This window comes from Dryobates pubescens, chromosome 32 (genome assembly GCF_014839835.1).
Source record: "Dryobates pubescens isolate bDryPub1 chromosome 32, bDryPub1.pri, whole genome shotgun sequence".
Lineage (NCBI taxonomy): Eukaryota > Metazoa > Chordata > Aves > Piciformes > Picidae > Dryobates > Dryobates pubescens.
The window spans coordinates 3,447,940-3,469,316 of NC_071643.1; the positions used below are offsets into that span (position 1 = coordinate 3,447,940).

Here is a 21,377-nt window from a genome sequence, read left to right on the forward strand (position 1 = left end):
CTGCCCTGCCAGACCTCCTGGGGGGGACACCAGCCCAGCTCACCTCTTCCCCGGGGCAAAACCGGACTCGCAGGTTGCACCACTGCCCAGGGGCCAGGACTCCAGCCGAGGGAAGCACCCCAAAGATGCCGGCCTTGGCCTTCGGCTCCCGCGGCAGCTTCCCACGCCTGCTGGCTGCCGAAGGCTTCTCCACCTGAGCACAGAAACCAGGGGCTGAGCTCTCCTTGCTCTGGCAGGACACAGCTGGGTTCCTGCAGTGCTGGCACTCGTGGCCTCAGAGCACCCATCCCAATCAGATGGGGCCACCCCTGGCCTAGAACTGCTGGCAAAAGACCCAGGCAGGACAGGCAGCTGGGGAGGCTGCTCCTGACAAGAGGAGCAAGGGCTGAAGGTGGCAGAGAAGTGAGGCAGCAGCTGCTCTAGAGGCCCAGGGCCCCCTCCAAAGCCTCCTCAGAGCACCTGGAGCCCAGGTGCTCAAGCAGCCAGAGGAGCAGAGGAGGCAAGAGAGAAGCAGGAAAGGCAGCCAAGAAGATGCCTCAGTGTCTGTGCTTTACCTTCTCAGCAGGCTCCTCCCTGCTGAGGAACCACCGACAGGGCACTGGGAGCTGATTGTAGAGCCGAGTGGTCTCCTCCTGGCACTGCCCACACTGGACAGAGGAGAACTCCAGCCTGGCCCTGGAGAGGCAGAGGGAGGGCACAACCCCCCTGGCACGCAGGAGGAGACGAAGCGTGGGGCCTCCTGTCACCTAGTGAGGCACAGAGCAGCCAGGTGAGCTGCAGCTGGCATCTGCTGCCGGCCCCAGCCTGCCCCCAAAGGGGGGGAGGGCAGAGGGAGGGCAGGAGGCCCAGGGCACCTGGATGGGCAGCAGCAGGGCCGCCTCGCCCAGCGGCTGGGTGGCACTCTGGGGCTCCAGGCACACGGTGAAGCTCCTGCTCTGGCAGCAGGGCAGCTGCTCCACGCGCTCCAGGTCCACGCTGAAGCCTTCAAGAGATGCACAGGAAGCAGCTGAGGCACAGGGGACATCAGGTGGGGCACCAGCACCCTAGGGCCACCTGAGGGTCCTGGCTGGCAGCCCTGGCAAGGACTCTGCCTCTCCAGAGCAGCTGCTGCTGCTCCTTCTCCCCCGGCAGCGCTGGAGGACAAAAGCTTTGCACAGCCAGAGCCCAGGCCCCGAGGGGGGAAAGGAAAAGCTTTCAGCTGAGGAGCTCCAGCCAGGCCAGGGAAGGACACTCAGACCTCTTCAAAGGAGAATTTCCAGCTAAGATTTCCCCATGCCCTGCTGCTCCCTAGGAGCAACTGAGGGAGGCCTCTGGGCACCCTTCGGACCCAGCAGGGCACTGCTGGGTGCTGCTGCAGCCTTGCCTCAAGGGCCCTTTCAGAGGCCTGCCTGGATACACCCCAGAGCCTCCCAGGCTGTCTCCTCAGCCAGGGCTGAGCACAAGTGCCACGACCTCAGGAACTCCACACACAGCAGCTCGGCAGCACCGAGGCTCCAGCTCCTTGCCACACAAGGCCAGAGAGCACACAGAGAAGCTCAGCTGCTGCTGCTGGCAGCCCAGAGCAGAAGGTGCTGAGAGGTGAGCGAGGTGAGCAGCCCATCCAGCCCCTGCAGGGAAGAGTTGGGGCAGCCACAGGCAGGCCAGGCCCCCGGGCACTGCTGGCCAGGAGAGCTCAGGCTCCAAAGCGGCAGGTCCCCAGCAGGACAAAGCTCCCCAAGAGCTCTCCCTGGCAGTGGCTCAGGCTGAGCTGCCACAGGCAGCTCTTGCAAGGCCACAGGAAGGGTCTCCAGCACTGCCTACCTGTGCCACACAGGAGCTGCCCACGGACTTGGAAGGACGCAGGGAAGTGCCCCAGGCTGGTGACCTTCACGCTGCGCCTGTGGATGCCACCCAGAGCCACGCAGCCGAAGTCCAGAACGTACTCAGGCAGCTCAGCTCTGCAAGGAGGAGGGAGGGGACTCCTGAACCCACAGCCTGGCCACCCTGCCGTGGCATGGGAGCTGCAACTCGAGGGCAACAACTCAGCTCAAGCCCCTGGAGCCCAGCACCTGGCCAGCTGGTGACAAGGCTCTGGCCGCTCCCAGGGAAGGCAGGGCCCAGCTTCTATCAGCTCCCAGGGGCACCTTCAAGCACAGCTGGCTGCCAGTGGGCACTGCCCACAGCTCCTGGGCCACTGCACACAAGTCCACTGCACCTCCACTGCTCTCAGTGCAACTGCTGAGCCTGGCCTACAGCCCACCCCTGAAACTGCTCCAGGACCTTGTCAGAAGATTTGCCCCCCCAGGAAATCTTCACCGCTCTGCACCCAGCTCTGGCCCCAGCGCCCCAGGGGCCGCAGCCACCCACACCTGGGAGAGCCACAGGAAGGTCCTGTCCAGAGCCATCCCCCTGGGAAAACACAGCAAGGATCTGTTCTGCACAGCATCTTCTGCCTGAGCTGGAGCCTGCTGCTCCCACTCCTCAGCATGAAGGGGCAGAGGGAAGGACCAAGGGACCTAGGGGAGCCCTGCAGTCCCACCAGCACCCAAGTTCCCCGACTGGGACTTTGCCAACCTGCTTTTTGGGTCAGGTGTGGTCTGGTGGGACCAGGAAGCCAGCTCTGAGCTGCCTCTTTCAGGGCTGCTCAGCAGGGATGGTGTCTGGGCTGCCTGGAGGGGCCTCATGGTCTGCACTGGGTCCCCTCAGCTCCAGGAACAGAGCCCAGCATCTGTGGGGGGCTGAGAGCAGCTCCACAGCTCAGGGAAGCCAGGACGCTCAGCTGCTCCCAGGCAGCGTGGCACAGCTCTCAGGAGCAAACCCTTTCTGCTGCCCACAGCTGCTCCAGGCTCTGCAGGCCCCAGCAGCTCTCAGCAGCAGGGCTGCACTGCTGGCTGTCACCCCCAGAGCAGCTGCAGACGGCCATGGATGTCCTTACTCACTTGAGAAGCCTGCGGCCAGCACGCAGCCCGAGGGCAGCTTCCTTTGGGGCGCTGCAGGCCACAGCTGCCTGCTGCTCCAGGATGTGCTCCTTGAGCAGGATGTCCTCCAGCTGCACCTGCAGCCCAGGGTCCAGCTGAGGCAAGGAGAGACAGGGACTGCTTAGCCAAGGTCCTTCCCAGGGCACGGGCTCAGCTCTCCAAGAGGCTCCCAGCCTGCCCTTGTTGAGAGGGCTGAGGGAGTCCTCCTGCCTCACTGCCTGGGACCCCTCCAGCTCTCTTGGGCAGCACCTTGTCTGCAGAGCTACCAACTCCAGCCCCTTCACCTGCCCAGGCACTGCAATCAAAGCTGATCTGGCCAGACACAGAGGGGCAAGGCAGGAACCTGCCAGAGCTCCAGGAACTGGCCTGCCCCCAAGCAGTGCCAAAGCAGCCTGGACAAAAGCCCTCTTGCAAAGGAGGCCAGGAGGAAGCTGCTGCTGCCTCTTGAAGATGAGCACTGAGATCACAGGCCCAGGGCTGGCTCAGGCTGCTGCTCTCAGGCTCTGCAAACCTGGCAGAGCTTGGCTGGGGGGCAACAAGCAGCCTAGAGATGGGGTCCCAGCAATTCATGCCCAGGAGCAGGGCCTGCAGGATTCCCCCCAGGCTGCCAGCAAGCTGCTCCAGCTCCAGCAGGGACAGCTACCAGAGCTGGAGAGCTGAGCTGATGAGGTCACAGCTAAGTGTGGCAGGGAGGGCCCACCTGGTAGCAGGGCACCCAGAAGCCTGCTGTGGGCTACAAGGGGATCCACTGGCACAAGGGGCAGAGGCTGCCAGGTGCCACACGGGGCAGCAGCTGTTCTCACCGTGGCCTCCAAGTCGTCTGGGGGTGGTTCTGCGGCTGCAGCCTCCCCCAGGCCATCTGCTCTGGCTCTCTCCTTGTCCTGAGCCATCTCCCCTCTCAGCTCCCTGAGAATCTTCTCACATTTCTTGTTTCCTGAGGGCAGAACCCCCCCTCAGGTGGCAGCCTGGGCATCTCGGCCGGGCAGCCCCCTCCCCACACCGCCTCTCCCAGAAGCGCTCCTCCAGCAGCCAGTGCTGCCCTGAGAGCCCTGAGCCCTCCAGGCTTGGCTGGGGAGATGGGGGAAGAGGCAGGGGAGCATCCTGAGGAGCAGCCAGGCAGTGCTTGCCTTGGATGTTCCTGGGCAGGTCCAGGCAGATCCTGGGAAAGCTTCCCTCTCCTTTCAGGCAGATCTCCTGTGGCTGCAGGTGACCCACTTGGAGCTGGAAAGCCTTGCAGAAGGGCCCAGGCACTTCTGGCAGGTAAGAGACTTGCAGCACCTGCTGCTGGCCGGCTCCAAGGCAGCCCTGCAGGGAGGGAATGCACCAGAAAGGCTTTGATGGAGCTGAGGGCACAGCTGGCCCGGAGGGGCTGAAAGGCCTCTTCCAACCACAAGGATCCTGTGATTCCATCCCCCTCAGCAGCGGCAGCTCACAGCCCTGGCTGCTGCTGGGGGAGCTCCCTCTCCTCTCCTCTTTGTCCCCAGCTGTTCCCTCCAACCCCAGCCAGGGCAGGCTGGCACAGGCACAGTCCCTCGTGCTGCCCCCCTCCTCACCGTGCTGGGCACCACCAGGGGCACGCCGGGCAGGGGGCTGCGGGCAGTGGCCGTGCCAGGGCTCAGCACCACAAAGGTGAAGGGCAGCTTCCCACTGTTCTGCAGGGTCAGCTCTGCCTCCATCACCGAGTCCCACAGCTGCAGGGAGGACAGAGGAGTGGGCAGTCAGACACAGGCCTGGCACTGGGCATCTCCTGCAGCTGGCACTGGCCTAAGAGCACAGGCAGGCAGCACAGCAGAGGAGCGGGAGAGGAGGGCACTTGACTCTGCCAGCTTCACCTGGGCACCCCCAGCCACAAGGGCCCTGCACAGGAGCTGAGCTTTGTGGCACCCTGCAGAGGCACAGCACCAAGCATGAAAGCAGGGAGCAGCCAAGTGCCTTGAGGAGGACTTAGCCTAGAATGGTCCAGGCTGGCAGGGACCTCCAGAGGTCACCCAGTCCGTCCTGCCCCCAGTCAGCCCTCCCCTGCCAGACTTCCCAGCTTTGGTGGGGTGGTGCTGGCCATGCCAGAGCAGCCTGGAAGCAGAATGCATCACTCAGAGGCGCTGCTTCCAAGCCCTGGAGCCAACACAGCAGCTGGCCCTAGGGCTCAGTGGGCAGCCCCCAGCAGAGAGGGCTCCAGACAAGGAGGAGCCTGCGGTACCTGCAGCCCAAAGTCCAGCTCCGTGGGCTCCAGCAGGTAGCTGATGGATGAGGCCTCCCCACGCAGCCTGAGCTCGTAGCTGGGGCCTCCCTGCACCCTGCAGAGGGCCCTGGCACTGGCCACAACGTTGGGGTGGCCAAAGAGGCTGAAGGTGACCTGCTGGCTCTGGCCTGGCTGCAGCAGCCCATACAGAGGCAGCACATCGAACACCTGGGGAGGAGAAGGGGAGAGGCTGAGCAGGGCAGGGGGCTGAGCATTTCCACTGGGGAGAACTTCATCAATGCACCACACTGAAGTCATCTGGGAGGGAGCCTGGCAGCAGGAAAGTCTCTCTGCTGCACAACTTGGCTTTAAAACCTTCCTCAGTGGCTGGAGGATCACAGCAGGTGCTAAGCTGAGAGGCCTTGCAGCCAGGGGGGCCTCCAGCCCAGCTCCTCTGACTCCTGCTGCTCCTCACTCTCTGATTTGCACTCTGCTGTCTCTCCAGATGCCACAGCAGAAGCCACTGGCAAGTGGCCTCTCCAGCACTTGCTGAGTGACAAGGTGAATAAGATGTGCAGCTTGTGGCCAGCAGGCCAGGGGACATCCTCCTGCCCCTCTCCTCTCTCCTAGTGAGGCTACCTCTGGAGTCCTGGCTCCAGTGCTGGGCTCCCCAGTTCCAGAGAGACAGGGAACTGCTGGAGAGGGTCCAGGGGAGGCTGCAGAGATGCTGAGGGGCCTGGAGCAGCTCTGGGAGGAGCCCTGGGGCTGAGAGCCTGCAGGAGAGCAGCCCCAGAGGGCAGCTGAGCAATGCTCAGCAAGAGACAAAGGAGCTGTGGGGGGCAAGAGGCTGGGGCCAGGCTCTGCTCAGTGGTGCCCAGGGACAGGCCAAGGGGCAGAGGGCACAAAGTGGAGCCCAGGAGGTTCCATGTGAAGAGGAGAAAGTTGTTTGGTGTGAGGGTTCTGGAGGCCTGGAGCAGGCTGCCCAGAGAGGTTGTGGAGTCTCCTGGTGTGGAGAGCTCCCAACCCCCTCCCTGGGCATTGTGCTGCTGGGCAAGGTGCTGTGGGTGCCCTGCTGGAGCAGGGGCTTGGACTGATGATGCCCAGAGGTCCCTTCCAACCCCACCATGCTGGGGTGCTGAGAGTGCTCCCAGAGCTGCTGCACAAGGAGGCTTTTGGCTCAGCCCTACACCATGTCCTGCATGGCCTCTCCATGCCCAGCTGCTTGGAGGGATGTGAGGCCACTCTGTGAGCAGTGCTGAGGGCCACCAGTGGCAGTCACAGCTGTGGAACTGCTTCTCACCCTGCAAAGCTGGAAGCCAGGCAGCTTCCCTCTTACCTCCTCCAATCCCAGCCTGTGGGGCTCTGTCTCCTGCAGCTTCATCAGCTGCCTCATCCCACCTGGGCTGGGAGCTTCCACAGCGCCTGCCAGGGCACCCTCCTGCTGCACAGCACCTTCCAGGGCACCCTCCTGCGGCACAGCACCTTCCAGGGCATCCTCCTGCGGCACAGCACCTTCCAGGGCACCCTCCTGCTGCACAGCGCCTGCCAGGGCACCCTCCTGCTGCACAGCACCTGCCAGGGCACCCTCCTGCTGCACAGCACCTTCCAGGGCATCCTCCTGCTGCACAGCACCTGCCAGGGCACCCTCCTGCTGCACAGCACCTGCCAGGGCACCCTCCTGCTCCGTGGCACTGGACAGCACCTGCAAACCAAGCACCAAGGGCTGCAGTGAGCAAGTGGCTGCTCTGGGTGAGACCACTCTGCTGCAGGCTCCACCACCTCATCAGGCCAGGGGCAGCTGAGCTGGGAGCAAATCAAGTCTGGCTATGGCCATGGCATCTGCTGAGTGTGGCTCCAAGGCCAGCCACAGGTGAGGCCTGGGCTCCATCCTCCCCTCCTCCACACAAGCTTGCAGGAGCCTGGCAGAGACCCCAAGGGGGCAGCTGGCACCCTCCTGCCAGTCCAGCCCTGCTCCCTCCTGCCCAAAGAACATGTTGAGAACTCCTGCCTGGACAGCTTAGGTTCTCCAGGACCAAACCAGGGACACAGCTGCCCCTGAGACTCCCCAGAGCAGGCAAAGGAGGACTGAGGGAGTGCTTGGCCCAGCTCTCCAGCTTCAGATGGTGCTTTGGTTTCATTCCATGCCCTCCTGGCTGCTGCAGAGCTGAGGATCTCCACCAGGTCATTATTCTCCAGACAGCCTCCTGAAGAAGGCAGCTGAGATGTTCTCCTGCCCTGCAGCAGCTGGCAGCTTGTCTTTAACCTCAGAGGTGCCACCTTGCAAAAGCAGCCTTGGCTCTGGCCTTCTGAGCCCTGTTTCTGAGAGAGGCTGCTGGGATTGCTCCCCCAGCTCCAGAGGCTCTGCTGCTCCAGGAAGCTAAGAAGTGCTTTGTGCTGGGGCCTGGACACCAGCAGGGGCTGCAGGAACGCTGCTGGCACATCCTTGGGCCTCAGCACAGCTACAGCTCCCTGGCAGATAAAGCACTGGGCAGGGCTGAGCCTTCCCTTGTGTCAGGTCCCTTCCTGACCCCTGACAGCTCTGGGGCTGGCAATCCCAGCCCTTGGCCGAGGCCAGGATGTGCCAATGGCTGGGGCTGAGCAGGTGGCCCATGGGGATCAGGGCTTGGCACAGAAGGAAGCTCAAAGCCTTCCAGCAGCATGCAGCTAAAAGCCTCATTTTACCCTGGGAAACAACCCAGCCCAAACTCTCCAGAGGCCAGGAGGAGCTGAGGGAGGCTTCCCCCAGCCAGCCTGTCCTGTCTGTCCCTCCCCAGGAGCCCTGTGGCCAGCTGCTGGCCCTGCTGCCCTTCCTGCTCTCGGGTGGCCGCGGGGCCGTGAGAAGGGAGGTTGGCAGCAGCATGGCTCTGCTGGCAGACTGGGAGGTGTCCCAGGAAAGCTACCTCTGCTTCCAGGCAGTCCTGGGCCTCTGCTGGCTCCTGGGCAGGGGCCCCCACTGCCCCCAGGCCTTGGGCTGGCTCCTCCACACCCCCACGCCCGGAGCCGCTCCCTGCAGAGGCCGAGCGCCGCCCGCAGGCTCTCTCCTCCTGCGCTGCTCGGGCCGGGAGGCTGCACCTGGAACAGAAGCTCCCTGTGAGCAGGGACTGCAGGGGGAGGCAGGGGAGACTGCCCCAGCAGCTCCTCGCTGCCCACTGCTGCTCTGAGCTCAGCAATGGCTCTGGCCCAGCAGCTCCAGCCCAGCACGGAGCAGCTCGGGGCTCAGGGCTGCCCAGGGTGGCACAGGGGCAGTGCAGGCACCTGGCTGCTGGCAGACAGGGAAGAGGCCAGGGCTGGCTGCCAGGAAGGGCACCAGGAAGGGCACCCAGACACACACTGTGCAGAAAGGAGACTGAGAAGCAAAGGGGCAGAGCCCAGCAGAGCCCTTCTGGTGGCCTTTCAGTACTTCCAGTGCCCCACAAGAAAGCTGGGGACAGACTTTGGAGCAGGGCTTGTTGTGACAGGCCAAGGCTGGGGGGAGGCTTGAACTCAGAGCTTCAGAGCAGACACCAGGGAGACATTTGGGATGCTGAGGAGAGTGAGGCACTGGCCCAGGTTGCCTGAGGAGGGGGCAGATGCCCCCTCCCTGGAACCACTCCAGGTCAGGTGAAGGTGGAAGGAAAAGAAGCTACCAGACAGGCTGCAGCCAGGAACCCACTGAGCCCTCAGCCTCTGTCCTGGCCCTGCACCACCCCTAGGAGCTGAGGCTTTGTCTCTAAGAGACCAGGTGAGAGCAGGGGCTGAGGGCCCTGGGGCTGTGCAGCCTGCAGAAGAGCAAGCCCAGAAGGGATCTTCTGAGTGCTCAGCAAGAGCTAAAGGGCAGGGGGCAAGAGGATGCCTGTGGTTTGGCAGCAGCAGAGCAGCTGTGCTCGGGGTGACAGAGGAGTGGCCTCTGCTTGCCTGAAGGTGGAGGCTCTTGGAGCAGGGGCTGGGTGCCAGGCAGGCTTCACCTCTGAGCAGCCAATCCAGCACCCACACAGCAAAAGTTTCTCCTCCTGCTCAGATGGAGCCCCCAGGGGTCAGCAGGCTCCGTGCCCTGGCACTGGGCACCAGGCACTGGCCCCAGCCTCCTGCCCCCTTCCTTCAGCTCCTGCTGAGCATTGCTCAGCTGCCCTCTGGGGCTGCTCTTCTCCAGGCTCTCAGCCCCAGGGCTCTCAGCCTCTGCTCCTCCCAGAGCTGCTCCAGGCCCCTCAGCAGCTTTGCAGCCTCCCTGGGACTCTCTCCAGGAGGTCCCTGGCTCTCCTGAGCTGGGGAGCCAGCACTGGACACCGTGCTGGGGGCAGTTCCTGGGTAGGTTCTTAGGGTTGAAATGAGAAGAGGTGGGGCTGGCAGGGAAGGCAGAGAGCTCCCAGTTTGTATCTGCCTGTCCCAGGGCCCAAGCAGGGCTTTGTAGCTCCAGAGACAAAGCAGGACTGGAGGGCATGGGCTACAGGAGAAGTGCTGCCAGTGTCTTAGAGGCTGGGTTGCAGAGCAGTGCCTCCTGCCCAGCATCCCAGTGCTGGAGGACTCCTGTTCCCTAAGCAGCCAGCCTGAGCTCAGCTGGAGGGCTTGTTCCCAGCAGGGCAAGGGGAAAGCAACCGGTCAGAGCCCAGGGCAACAACCTTGGTCTCTGCAAAGCACGAGCAGGACAGCAGGAAGGAGAAGAGCTTCAAGGAGAGGGCAGAGGGGGCCATACCTCAGCTGGCTGCCCTGGCTGTCTGGCAGCAGCTGCCAGCAGTAGTGGACAGGCAGCTGGCTGCAGTTGGTCATCTCCAGGCTCTGCACAGCTCCAGTGCCGCTGAGGATGCAGCCAAAGTCCACAGCCGTGGTCTGGAAGCGCAGGTTGGGGAAGCAGACTTCTCCCCGCAGCAGGACCTGCTCCTGGTGAGGGTGCTCCAGGAACTGGATCCTCAGAGCCTGCTCCACGTGCCAGGAATGCAGACCCTCCTCATGAGCAGGGTTAAAGCTGATGCAGAGGGCAAGCTCCTGCCCTGCCTCCAGCTTCAAGGGCTGCAAGGAGATGAAGAGCATCCAGCACCCGTGGGATGCCGGCCCAAGGGCTCAGGGCGTGAGCCACGGCAGTGCCCAAGTGTGGCTCCCCCAGGGCCTGCCTGTGCCAGCCCCACACCACTGCTGGCCCAGCCCCCCTCAGGCCTCAGCAGAGGCACCAAAGCCCCACCCAGAGCAGCACCCTGGCACCAAGGCTCTTTGCCCTGTCCTCACAGCACTGCAGCCTGGCCCTGGCAGGGCGCAGGAGTGGTGCCCATGCCCACAGCACCACGTGTCTGGCACAGCCTGTGCCCAACACCTGCCACTGACACAGGGGGCAGGCAGTGGCTGGAGGAGCATCCTCAGCCCTCTCACAGGCAGGGCTGCCCTTGCAGGGAGCAAGCTGCTCCTGAGGAGCAGGCAGACAGCTGAGGCTGGCTGCTGGGATGGCTTCCAGGAGGCAACTGGACTCGATGGCTTGCCCAGAAGGGGCTGGAGCCCTTCCCTGCATCTCTTAGAGCCAGGACTCTGAAAGGAAGCTGCAGCAAGGAGCAAAGCAAGCCACAGGACAAGAGGAAAGGGCCCCAAGTTGCACCAGGGGAGGTTCAGTTTGGCCATGAGGAACAAGCTCTTCCTCAAAGGGCTGTCAAGGCCTAGCCCAGGCTGCCCAGGGCAGTGGTGGAGTCCCCATCCCATGGCAAAGTCATGGGGATCTGGTGCTGAGGGCCATGCTTCAGTGGTGACCTGGCAGGGAGGAGTCCACAGTTGGCCTTCTGGAGCTGCAAGGTCTCTTCCCAGCCAAACCACCCCATGGCTCTCTTCCCAGTTCAGATGCTATCTTGTTCCCTCCAGCAGCTCATTTCCAAGCTGATTCAGCTCAGGCCAGCCCTCTGCTGCCTCCACAGAACCCAAGTCTCTCCTGGAGGCCCTCCCAAGAGCAGCACAGCAGCACAGCCCTCCCTCTTCACACTCCAGCAGCAGCAAGGCCCAGGGCTGCTCACCTGAGCATCTGCAGGCAGGGGCTGCTGCTCCTTGTCACAGATGGAGAAGGGCTGCCCTAAGGCCAGGACCATGCTGAGTGGCAGGGGGCAGATGTTCTTCAAGGAAAGAGGCTGGGCCAGGGGAGTGAGGACATCCCCTGCTTGCTGCAAGCACAGGAGAGAAGCATCAACCAACCTCAAGGGCCCCTTCTGATGCCTTTCCAACCCTTCAGCCCCCAGAGCTCACCACAGCTCCCCCAGACTCTTTGGCTTTGGGTCTGCCCTTCTGGAAGGGCTTTCCCCAAGCACAGCAGATGCTGCTGGTGGCTGCACACCACAGCACTGCCCAGGGGACAGGGAACAGCCTCCTGGGCCAGGCAGGGAACGGGAGCCCGAGAGGAGGCAGCTGCTGCCAAAAGCTCAAGCCCAGAAGGTGAGCCCAGAGCATCTGCCTCCAGTTGTGTGTCCTCTCTTGGGGACAGCAGCACAAGAGGAGTTCCAGTCACCTAGGCTGCACTCCTTGCAACCTTCCCAGCTCCAGGAGCCTCCTAAAAGCAGGGCTGCTGGGCAGGAGGCAGTGGAGAGCCTGCAGCAGCCTAAGGTTGCCTTTGACCAGGCACAGCCAGCCTCCAGGCCCCTGCTGCCCCTGCTGCAGTGACAAGCTGCTGAGGGGCAGCTGCCTGAGGAGCAAAGGCTGAGAGCCCTGGGGCTGCTGAGCCTGGAGAAGAGCAGCCCCAGAGGGCAGCTGAGCAATGCTCAGCAGGAGCCAAAGGGACAAGGGGATGGGGCCAGACTCTTCTCAGTGCTGCTACACCAGCAAGGGCAGAGTGGAGCTGCTGAGGCTGCTCCCAGCCCCAGGGCAGCCAAGGAGGTCCTCAGTGCTAATGGCCAAAGCTTGGTCCTGCTGCAGTCATCAGCCAAAGCCCTGGGGACTCGGAGCAGCTCTCTCCCCTCCTGCTTGGAAGCCAAGCACAGGCAGCCCCCAGCCAGCAGCCAGGGCTTCAGTGCCAGGATGCCAGCCAGAGGCTCACCTTCTCCACGTGGAAGGAGATTGCTGGGGAGGACATCTGCAGGGCAGGAGCAACGAACTGGCAGCTGAGCTCCACCTGCAGGATCTGGCTCCTGGCCTGGCTGCCCACCGCGGCCTGGCACAGCAGCTGCTCCCTCACGGCCTGCAGGGAGAAGCCACATGGCACATGGGGGCTGCCAGCAGGGGGCCAGGAGACAGCCTGCAGCTGCCAGCCACGGCCCTGCCCCTGCCCTCCAGTGACGCTCAGTGCTCCCTCTTTGCCCCTCGCCCTCCACAGCCTGTGCTGCATCCCAGTTCCCCTGACCTCCAGTGGCCATCCTGCTGCAGCCAACAGCCACACAAAGCTCTGGGGAGGTCTGTGCTGCCTGGGACAATCCCAGGCTGGCTATTAGGAAGAAGTTCTTCCCAGAGAGAGAATTGGCCACTGGAATGTGCTGCCCAGGGGGGTGGTGGAGTCACTGCCCCTGCAGATCTGCAGGCAAAGCCTGGATGAGGCACTCAGTGCCAGGCTCTGGTTGACTGGATAGGGCTGGGGGATAGGTTGGACTGGATGATCTTGGGGGTCTCTTCCAAGCTGGGTGATTCTGTGACTGCAGGACAAGGCCCAGGGGAGGTGATCTGATGGGGAAGGCTCAGCCCTTGTGAGGGACCTCACCTGGGGAGTGCTGGAGAAGCCTTCCAGCATCACCTCCATCGTCTGGCCTGGCCTCAGCTCCATAAACTTGGGCCGAAGCTGAAACACAGGGCAGGCAACTGCGAGGCTCTGGGGGGGAGCTCTGGCCTCGGTGCTGCTGAGGGCAGGCAGGGAGCAGCCTCCTATGCTCCAGTAGAGGCGCTGGGAGCGGCGGCCTCGGTTGGTGACATGGAAGCTGTAGCAGCAGGGAGCCAGGCTGCAAGAGGAGCAGAGATGGCCAAGGTCAGCAGAGCTCAGCTGCTGCTGTCTGACCTCACTGCCGGCAGCGCAACCCCCTCTGAAACGCTGACCCGGCTCAAAGTGCAGCAGGAGCCAGCCCCTGCCTGGCCCTGAGCTTCTCCCCTCCCAGCAGCGGCTCTGGCTGCCCCCAGCCAGGAAGAGCTTCCCGCGGAGCTGTCCCGACGGGGCACGGCCAAGCGCAGCCACGGCTGCCCGAGAGCCCTTCCTGCTCGCCGCGGGCCCGGAGCGGCAGCGGCAGGCAGAGGCCAGAGGCTCCGCACAGAGCCGGCTCCGGGCTGGCCGGCGGCACCGAGCCGGCAGCAGAGCCGCTGGGCAGGGCCCCGGCCGCTCCCCGCTGCCGCTCAGCAGTGCCTCGGCCGCGTCTCAGATCGCTGTTCTGCCGCTGCTCCGCTCTGTTTGCGGCGGCAGGTCAAGAGAGGGGCTTGGGAAAGCCTTCCCCTTCCCCCTTGCTTCTGCCCGGCCGCCGGCCGGCTGGGGCAGTGCTGCTGGAGCCTCCCCTCCGCCGCTGCCCGGCGGCTCCGCTTCTCCTCTGGCTGCGGACAAGGGGGAAGCTCAGCTCCTGCTTTCGCCTTGCCTCTGCGACTGCAGCCAGAGCACAGCCCGGGCTCAGGACGTGTCCTGCCTGCAGCTCCCGGCACAGCCTCTGGCACGGAGCACAAGTTCCCAGCCCGCACACTGCCGTGTGAGGAACCTGCCTCTGGAGCCTGCGCAAAGCCTGCGGGGTTTGGGGCTCCCCCGCGCCCCCTTCCTCTGCCTTTGCTGCGGGAAGGGGCTCAAGGGAGTCCATCTTGTGCCCGAAGCAGGACCTGCAGCTCCTGCTCTCCAGCTCCGAGCTGGAGGTCAGGTTTAGAGCTGCCCTGTCCCTTCCTCTGCCTAAATCGTTCAGCTGCCCCTGAGGGTGCCTTGGACGGGGACCCTTCCCAGCCGGGCCCGGGAGCCTGAACAAGCTGTAACAAAGCTGTGCTGGCCTCCTCTGGGGGCCTTTTGGCTGACTCAGGTTATCAATAGCATTAGCCATGGGCCTGCCACTGCCTGACGAGCCCGGTCCTCCCGAGCACACCCTCTCAGCTGCTGTGGGCAGGGCAGCAGCCCTCGGGCACTGCAGAAGGCTGCCCTGGCCGAGCCCCCGGCAGCAGCAGCAGCCGGGGGACCCCTACCTGAAGCGAGCGCCCAGGCTGAGCCGCGGAGCCAAGGGCCTGTCGAGGACGATGGTGCTGCCGACGCCCAGGGCCCGCACGGGGACGCTGTAGCCACGGCTGTGCTCCACCAGCAGCCGCACCTCGGCCTGCAGCTGCTCCGTGTCGGCCAGGTTGGCTATGACGGACACGGACACCTGGCCCTCGGCGGGGATCACTCCTCGGCTGGGCTCGACCCTCCAGCACCGGCCTCTGCCAGACTGCAAGACAAGGCAGAGCCCGGCTGAGGCTGGAAACCAGGGCCCTCGGAGCGAGGCTGTGAGGGCAACAAAGCAGAAAGGCTTCCCCTGCCTGCAGCTGAGCCAGGGGGGCTGCAAACAGCACCTCTGCAGGAGCTTACACCCCCCTGTGCCACCCTCCTCCCACAGACTCTCCTCAGTACCCCCATGTCACAGGACCACAGGATCACCAAGGTTGGAGGAGACCTCTAAGACCATGGAGTCCAACCTGTCACCACAGACCTCATGGCTAGACCCTGGCACCAAGTGCCACATCCAGTCCCCACTGAACACCCCCAGGGATGGGGACTCCACCACCTCCCTGGGCAGCACATCCCAATGACCAATGACTCTCTGTGAAGAACTTTCTCCTCACCTCCAGCCTAAACTTCCCCAACCCAAAGGACACCTGTCCTCAAGAGAAGGTTGGTTCCTCCTCCAGTCTCCTTGGAGGACTTTTGCTCAGAGGCCTCTTGAAGCACTGAGAGGCTGCAAGAAGTTGACTTTTCTCCAGCCAATCCCAGGGAGAGGATCAGAGAATCACAGAATGGTTTGGGGTGGAAGGGACCTGCAGGATCTTCTAGTCCCAAGCCCCTGCCATGGGCAGGGACATCTCCAACTAGAGCAGGTTGCTCAAAACCCCATCCTCAGTTCAAAGCTGAGAGCCAGGATTGTTCAGCCTGGAGAGAAGGAGGCTGAGGGGAGACCTCCTGGCTCTCTACAGCTCCCTGAAAGGAGGCTGGAGCCAGGGGGGTTTCAGCGTCTCCTCCCAGGCAACAGGACAAGAGGAAATGGCCTCAAGTTGCATCCCAGGAGCTTTAGGTTGGGCATGAGGAACAATTTCTTCTTCTGGAGGGCTCTCAAGGCCTGGCCCAGGCTGCCCAAGGCAGGGGGGGAGTCCCCATCCCTGGAGGGATTTCAAAGCCTTGGAGCTGTGGTGCTGAGGGCCAGGGTGCAGTGCTGAGCTGGCAGTGCTGGGTTCAGGGGTGGACTGGAGGACCTGAAAGGTCTTTTCCAACCAAAGGCATTCTGTGATCTCAGAGCTCCAAAGCCATGACTCCCACAGCCAGGGAGCTTCCACAGAGGAAAGGGAGAGCTTGGCAACAGGAGCCAGGCTCACTGCTGCTCAAAGAGCTCCTCCAGCTCTGTTCTCCTGAGGGCTGCCCCAGCTGAGCCTGCCCCCAGAGCCAGGCTCCTCTGGCCACCTGGTGATGCCACACCTTGCTTGCTCTCTCAGGCAGCCAGCTGGGAAAGCTGCAGATGCAAAGCAAGCCCCAGGTGGCCACAGAGCAGCCATTTCCCTTGGCAGCCTCTCCAGATACTCACCACCTCTGCCTGGAAGGCTGCAGGGATGGGGCTCTGATTGCAGAGCTGCAGGCTCCGGGAGACATCCTGCAGCACCTGGATGCTGCCAAAGTTGATCTCTTTGGGCTGCACGGAGACAACTGGGCCCTCTCCAGTGCTCACCAAGTGGATTTCCTGCTCCAGCAAGCAGGGAGGGGAGAGAGAGAGAGAAAACCACACTAGGGAAAGCTGGCAAGGAGCAGGCAGCTCTGAGGCTGCTCCTGGACAGGAGAGAGCTCTGCCTGCTGGAAGTTTGCAGCGTTGCAAGCCTGAACCAGAAGGCCTGCAGCCAGTGTGGGCTCTGGAGGGACCCCAGCTGAAAGCCACAAGCTGCTGGTGTCAGGGGGAAAGAAACCAGCCTGCCCAGCCTGCTGTCCCACCAGCAGCTCTCCTTCCTGTGCCCTGTGCCTGCTTCCAGCCCTGCTGCTGCTCAGGCTTGCCCCAAACCATCCCTTGGCTGCAGAGCCTTCTCAGCTCACTCCCCAGCCAGCCTTTGCTTCAGCAGCACTCTGGGCTGGCCCTGGGTGCTCCTCCCCAGGAGCCCCACGGGAGCAGCAGCTGCTGCTGCTCTCCTCACAGCAGAGGAGCAGAGCCAGGGAGGCTGCTGGCTCATGACCCCATCTGCCCTGTCCCCAGTGCCCTGCTGTGGCACACTCTGGTCACCCCCCCAGAGGGCACCACCCTGCCTCTCCTCTCGCCGCCACCCGCTGCCAGGGGTCCCCCGGCACAAGTTCCCTCTGCCCTGCCAGCAGCCCTCTACCCTTCAGGCCCCAGCAAGCCCTGTGGCACAGAGCAGACTCACCAGGGGGTGTCCTGCACGCCCAAAGACAGCCACAGAGGCAGGAGTGTCCTGGCTCCCCAGCGCCTGGGCCACCAGGGTCAGGGGCACCTCCACGGCGCTGTGAGGCTGAATGATGCCACAGGGCACAGGGCTGGAGTACAGCACAGCAGCATCCTCCTGCTGCTCCTGGAAGGGGGAGGAGCACAGCATGGCATGGGCTGGCAGGGACCTTTCCAGCTCATCCAGTCCCAGCCCCTGCACTGAGCAGGGACATCTGCACCTGGAGCAGGCAGCTCAGAGCCCCCCCCAGCCCGGCCTGGCAGGAAGGCACAAAACAGGAAGCCTTGGACAGGCTCAGCATCCTGAGGGGCTCCCAAAGCTGCTGTACTCAGCCACAGCCACGTTTGGGCTGGCAGAGCAGCTTTTTACCAGCCTCTGAGCTCTCCTGCATGACAGCCCCCCAGAGCCCAGAGCACAAACTGCTTCCCAAAGGGCTGCCCAAGGCTGCTCTTCAGGAAGGTTCCCCTTGCCCTGCTCCCCAAGGGCACATTGGGGTCGGTTCCTGCTCTCAGCGCACTGGAAAGCATCCAGGTCTCTCCCAAAGCCCTTTCCTCCCAAGCACAGCCTGGCTGAGCCCTGGGGGCAGGAGGGGGGGGTGATGCCAACCTGAGGCAGCAGTGCATAGCAGCCTGGCAGGTCGCTGTCGTTCAGCAGGGTCAGCAGCTGCTGGGCAGGGAGCTGCAGGGAGCAGCGGCCGAAGCTCACCACGGGGTTGGGCACTCGCAGAGCGGGAGCCACACACCTGGGCAGAGAGAGGGCCAGAGGGGCTGGAGACACTGGCAGAGGAGAGGCTTCCTGACTCCTGACACGGCCTGGCAGGGAGCAGAACGCAGCTGCCTGGGGCAGAGAGGCTGCCAAGTGCCACCAGCAGCCTGGCCTGGCCCTGCGGCGCTGTGGCCAGCAGGAGCAGGGCAGGGATCGGCCCCCTGGGCTCAGCACTGCTGAGGCCTCACCTCACCTCCTGGCAGCAGCTTTGGGCTCCTCACTCCAAGAAGGGCACTGAGGGGCTGCAGTGGGTCCAGAGAAGGGCAGCAAAGCTGGGGAAGGGTCTGGAGGACAGGGCTGGGGAGGGGCAGCTGAGGGAGCTGGGGGTGTTGGGCCTAGAGAGGAGGAGGCAGAGCAGAGCCCTCCTGGCTCTCCACAAGTCCCTGCAAGGAGGCTGGAGCCAGCTGGGGTTGGGCTCTGCTCCCAAGGAGGAAGTGAGAGGACAAGAGAAATGGCTCCAAGCTGTGCCAGGGGAGGGGCAGTGCCAATCATTGACAGAATTGCTGTGCCCTTTAGGCAAGGGCTGAGGGCCAGGCCTGTCCATTCTGGGCAGATGCTCCTCAAGGTGGCTGCTTTCAAACCCTGCTCTTCCCATCTCTGGCTGGCCAGAGCCAGCTCCTGGAGCAGCCTTCTCCTGTGGAGCTGGAGCCAGCAGACCACATGGCAGGGGCTGGAGGCACCAGCAGAGCCAAAGGGCTGCAAGGAAAGTGCTGGTACCTGGCTGTGAGGGGCAGTGACAGCAGCTCCTGGCCCACACCATCCACATCTACCACCAGTGCCAGACTGTAGGTGCCCAGGGTGTTGGAGCACAGGGTGACCTGGGGGGAGAGCAAAGCACCAAACACTTCCCACAGCTGCTCTCCTGCCATTCCCATGCCATGGGAAGCAGAGGGAGGCCTTTGCCCTAGGTCTGCTGCTCCATGTGCAGAGCACAGGCCCTGGGAGCACCACAAGGCTGCTGGCAAGAGCTGCTTGGAGAAATGTCCTTGGCAGTTGCCAGGCCATGTGTGAGACGAATGCAGGCACCAGCAGAGCCATCTTGTGCTCAGCACTGCCTGGCAGCTAAGGGACCAGGCTCTGATCTCCACTCAACAGCAGAAATGCAGGGGGGAGCTGCTGACTCCAGCAGAACCACTCCAGCTCTGCAGTGGGAAGCTGGGGCAGAAGCTGGGCCCAGCAGAACCTGCTCAGCTCACAGAGCTTTTGCAGCCCCACTGAGATGCCTGCAGTGAATCCAAGTGTGGGGCAGGAGCTGCAGCTTCTGCCTGCAGAATCCAAAGGCTGCTCCTTCAGGAAGGTCCCAGAGCAGCACAGCTAAGCAGAGCCCAGCCCTGCTGCAGGGCTCTGCCTGGCCTCACACTGGCAGCCAGCAGCACTGCAGCCCTCTGCCAGAGCAGGGAAGCCTCAGCCCCAGCTGCCGAAGCCCCCCCGGCCCCACCGCTCCCTACCTGGATGTCCACGAAGCTCCTGGCACAGAGGGTGCCTCTGCAAGGGCTGATGGTGAACTCACAGGGCCTGAGGAGCCCGCTGGCTGCCCTCCTCCAGGAGGGCAGAGAGTTGTCCAGCACCTGGGCAGCGCTGGGCACGCTGGGCTCTGCTGTGCCGTCCCCGGGCAGGCGGAGGGCGAAGGCCAGGGGCAGCGGGGAGGCGTTGGTGAGGCGACAGAACAGGCTGTGAGGGAAGCCTAGGGGAGAGGACACAGCTCTGCACCTCTGCACACAGCTCCTCTGCCTCCTGCTGCCAGTAGCCTGGCATGCTCAGACTGCACTGGGCCTCGGGCTCGCCCTGCTCTGAGCTGCAGCTGCTGGGGAAGCCAAGCAGCTCTGTGCTGGCACTGCTGGGGGACAGCTCATTGCCCGTGAGGCAGCCAGGGGCCCTCGTGGCCAGGAGGGTCGAGGGTCTCCTGGGGTGCAGTCAGGAGAGTGTGGCCAGCAGGGCATGGGGGAAGCCTTCAGCTGCCAAGGCCTCACCCATGCCATCAGCTGATGAGGACACTTCTCCTCTGGGATCCCCTGGCTCTGCCTGCTGGCATCCCTCTTGCTTTGTCTATTCACCAGGAAACCAAGAGGCAGAGCAGGGATGGAAGGAGGGGAGGATGCAGCTCAGCAAAGGCCAGCAGCTCTCTCAGAAGTCCACCAGCAGGATGAAAGCAGAGAGGGATCCTGGCCAGGCTGATCCTGGCTCTTCAGTCAGCCCAGAACTGGCTTCCCAGACACACCTGAGATCCCCTCAGGACAAAGCCTTCTGTGAGACTGAACTGCAGCACCAGAATCTGCATCTCAGGCAGCAGAGCTGGGCTGCTGCTGGGCAAGGAGAAGGAGCCCAGGGCTCTGAGCACAGCAGGGCCTGAGGCAGAGCTGTTTCTGGGCCACACTGCCTGGCAGGTGGAAACCAGTGGCCCTCCCAGCACCAATGAACAGCTGACACGACAGCTCGGGGGGGTGGGGGTGGAAATGGTGCCCAGGCCTGGCAACAACACTGAGCCCCAGCAGGCACAGGCCAGTCCACAGCTTCAACTCCCTTCTCCTGCAATCCCAGCCCCTGGGCCCTGCTGGGGCTGTCACAGCCACCCTGCTGCCAAGGACTGGCAGCCTGGGGCTGATCAGACCGTGAGGGACACCACAAGACACCGGCTGCTAGTCCCTCGGGCCGCTTGGATCTCATGATGGCCAAACACTGCCTGAGCAACCTGCAGCCCTGCTTTAGCCTCCTGAAGGCTGCTCTGGAGGGCCAGCAGTGCTGGAGGCTCTGAGGCTCCACTCTGGGGCTGCAGAGCCCTCAGGCTGTGCTCCAAGGCCAGGCCACACTCACCATAGGAGACGTCCCCGAAGCGCAGGCAAGGGACATCGAAGTGCAGAGAAGGTGCAGAGACACAGCCCCTGTGGGGACACAGCAGAGGAGGCCTTGGCTTGGCTGCAGAGCCCTGCAGAGCCTGCAGCCTGCACTGCTGCTGGCATGCAGCAGAGCTGCTCTCACAGCACAAGGGGCTTCAAGCAGCCTCTCACCTGACAGTCAGGGTCAGAGGCTCAGGGCATCCTTCCACACGGAAGCTGAACTCTTCTCTGAAGTGCCCCAGGACAGTGGGACAGCAGCAGACCTGGACAACCTGGAACCCACCTGGCAAAACCAGGCCCTGACAGGGGGAGAAGCTGAAGCAGGAGCCCAGAGCTGTAGCTGGAGGGACCAGGCTGAAGGAGGCATCGATGGCTCCTTTGTTGTGCAGAGTCACCTGCAAGACATCCAATGGAAACAGCTGAGGAGCCTTCCTCCCTCCCTCCCTCCCTCCCAGGAGGCTGATGTGTGTCCTGATCAAACCCCTCACAGCTGGCAGAGGCAGAAGATGCTGCCTGCTGCTGCTTGGCAGACACCAAAGGAGAGTTCTGCCTGTGGGGGTTTCATGCAAAGCAGCCAGAACTTGAGAGAATGAATCCTAGAATGGGTTGGGCTGGAAGGGACCTTCAAGAGCATCCAGTTCCAGCCCCCTGCCATGGGCAGGGACACCTCCCACCAGCCCAGGCTGCTCAAGGCCTCATCCAGCCTGGCCTTGAACCCCTCCAGGGAGGGGGCACCCATGACCTCCCTGGGCAGCCTGTGCCAGTGTCCCCCCCCCACTGCAAAGAATTTCTTCCTTCTCTCCAGGGCCAGTCTGCCCTCCCCAAGCTTCACCCCATTCCCTCTCATCCTGGCACTCCTGGCCAGCCCTTGTCCAAAGCCCCTCCCCAGCTACTGGAGGGCTGCTCTAAGGTCTCCCTGCAGCCTTCTCTTCTCCAGGCTGAGCAGCCCCAACTCTCCCAGCCTGTCCCCACAGTGGGACTTCACCCCCAGCCCTGCCAGCCCCTGCTGCTCACCTTACAGCTGTTGGTGGAGCCAACCAACAGCTGCCCAAGGTCCAGCTGGTCAATGCTGAAGCAGAGCCAGGGCCCTCGGCCTTCCCCTTGGATGTGCAGAGGCAGCCTGGCCTCACAGCCTGG

At 63.5% G+C, this 21,377-nt stretch overlaps 1 protein-coding gene across 1 annotated transcript in view; it reads right to left on the bottom strand.

The window, feature by feature from the left end:
• The window catches only part of LOC104301144 (hydrocephalus-inducing protein homolog), a 58,381-nt gene that overhangs the window by 25,425 nt on the left and 11,579 nt on the right, over nucleotides 1-21,377 (bottom strand). Inside the window, exons 10-32 of the mRNA XM_054175538.1 lie at nucleotides 21,255-21,373; nucleotides 20,412-20,635; nucleotides 20,218-20,285; nucleotides 18,855-19,090; nucleotides 18,124-18,224; nucleotides 17,248-17,383; nucleotides 16,603-16,767; nucleotides 15,783-15,935; nucleotides 14,200-14,438; nucleotides 12,764-12,998; nucleotides 12,110-12,250; nucleotides 11,100-11,243; nucleotides 9,808-10,119; nucleotides 6,473-6,634; nucleotides 5,155-5,364; nucleotides 4,511-4,648; nucleotides 4,085-4,262; nucleotides 3,761-3,891; nucleotides 2,919-3,052; nucleotides 1,801-1,937; nucleotides 855-982; nucleotides 555-746; nucleotides 44-193 (exon numbers count right to left, since the gene is read on the bottom strand). Coding sequence (XP_054031513.1) covers nucleotides 44-193; nucleotides 555-746; nucleotides 855-982; nucleotides 1,801-1,937; nucleotides 2,919-3,052; nucleotides 3,761-3,891; nucleotides 4,085-4,262; nucleotides 4,511-4,648; nucleotides 5,155-5,364; nucleotides 6,473-6,634; nucleotides 9,808-10,119; nucleotides 11,100-11,243; nucleotides 12,110-12,250; nucleotides 12,764-12,998; nucleotides 14,200-14,438; nucleotides 15,783-15,935; nucleotides 16,603-16,767; nucleotides 17,248-17,383; nucleotides 18,124-18,224; nucleotides 18,855-19,090; nucleotides 20,218-20,285; nucleotides 20,412-20,635; nucleotides 21,255-21,373 — 3,833 coding nt within the window. The remainder of the gene's footprint in view (nucleotides 1-43; nucleotides 194-554; nucleotides 747-854; nucleotides 983-1,800; nucleotides 1,938-2,918; nucleotides 3,053-3,760; nucleotides 3,892-4,084; nucleotides 4,263-4,510; nucleotides 4,649-5,154; nucleotides 5,365-6,472; nucleotides 6,635-9,807; nucleotides 10,120-11,099; nucleotides 11,244-12,109; nucleotides 12,251-12,763; nucleotides 12,999-14,199; nucleotides 14,439-15,782; nucleotides 15,936-16,602; nucleotides 16,768-17,247; nucleotides 17,384-18,123; nucleotides 18,225-18,854; nucleotides 19,091-20,217; nucleotides 20,286-20,411; nucleotides 20,636-21,254; nucleotides 21,374-21,377) is intronic.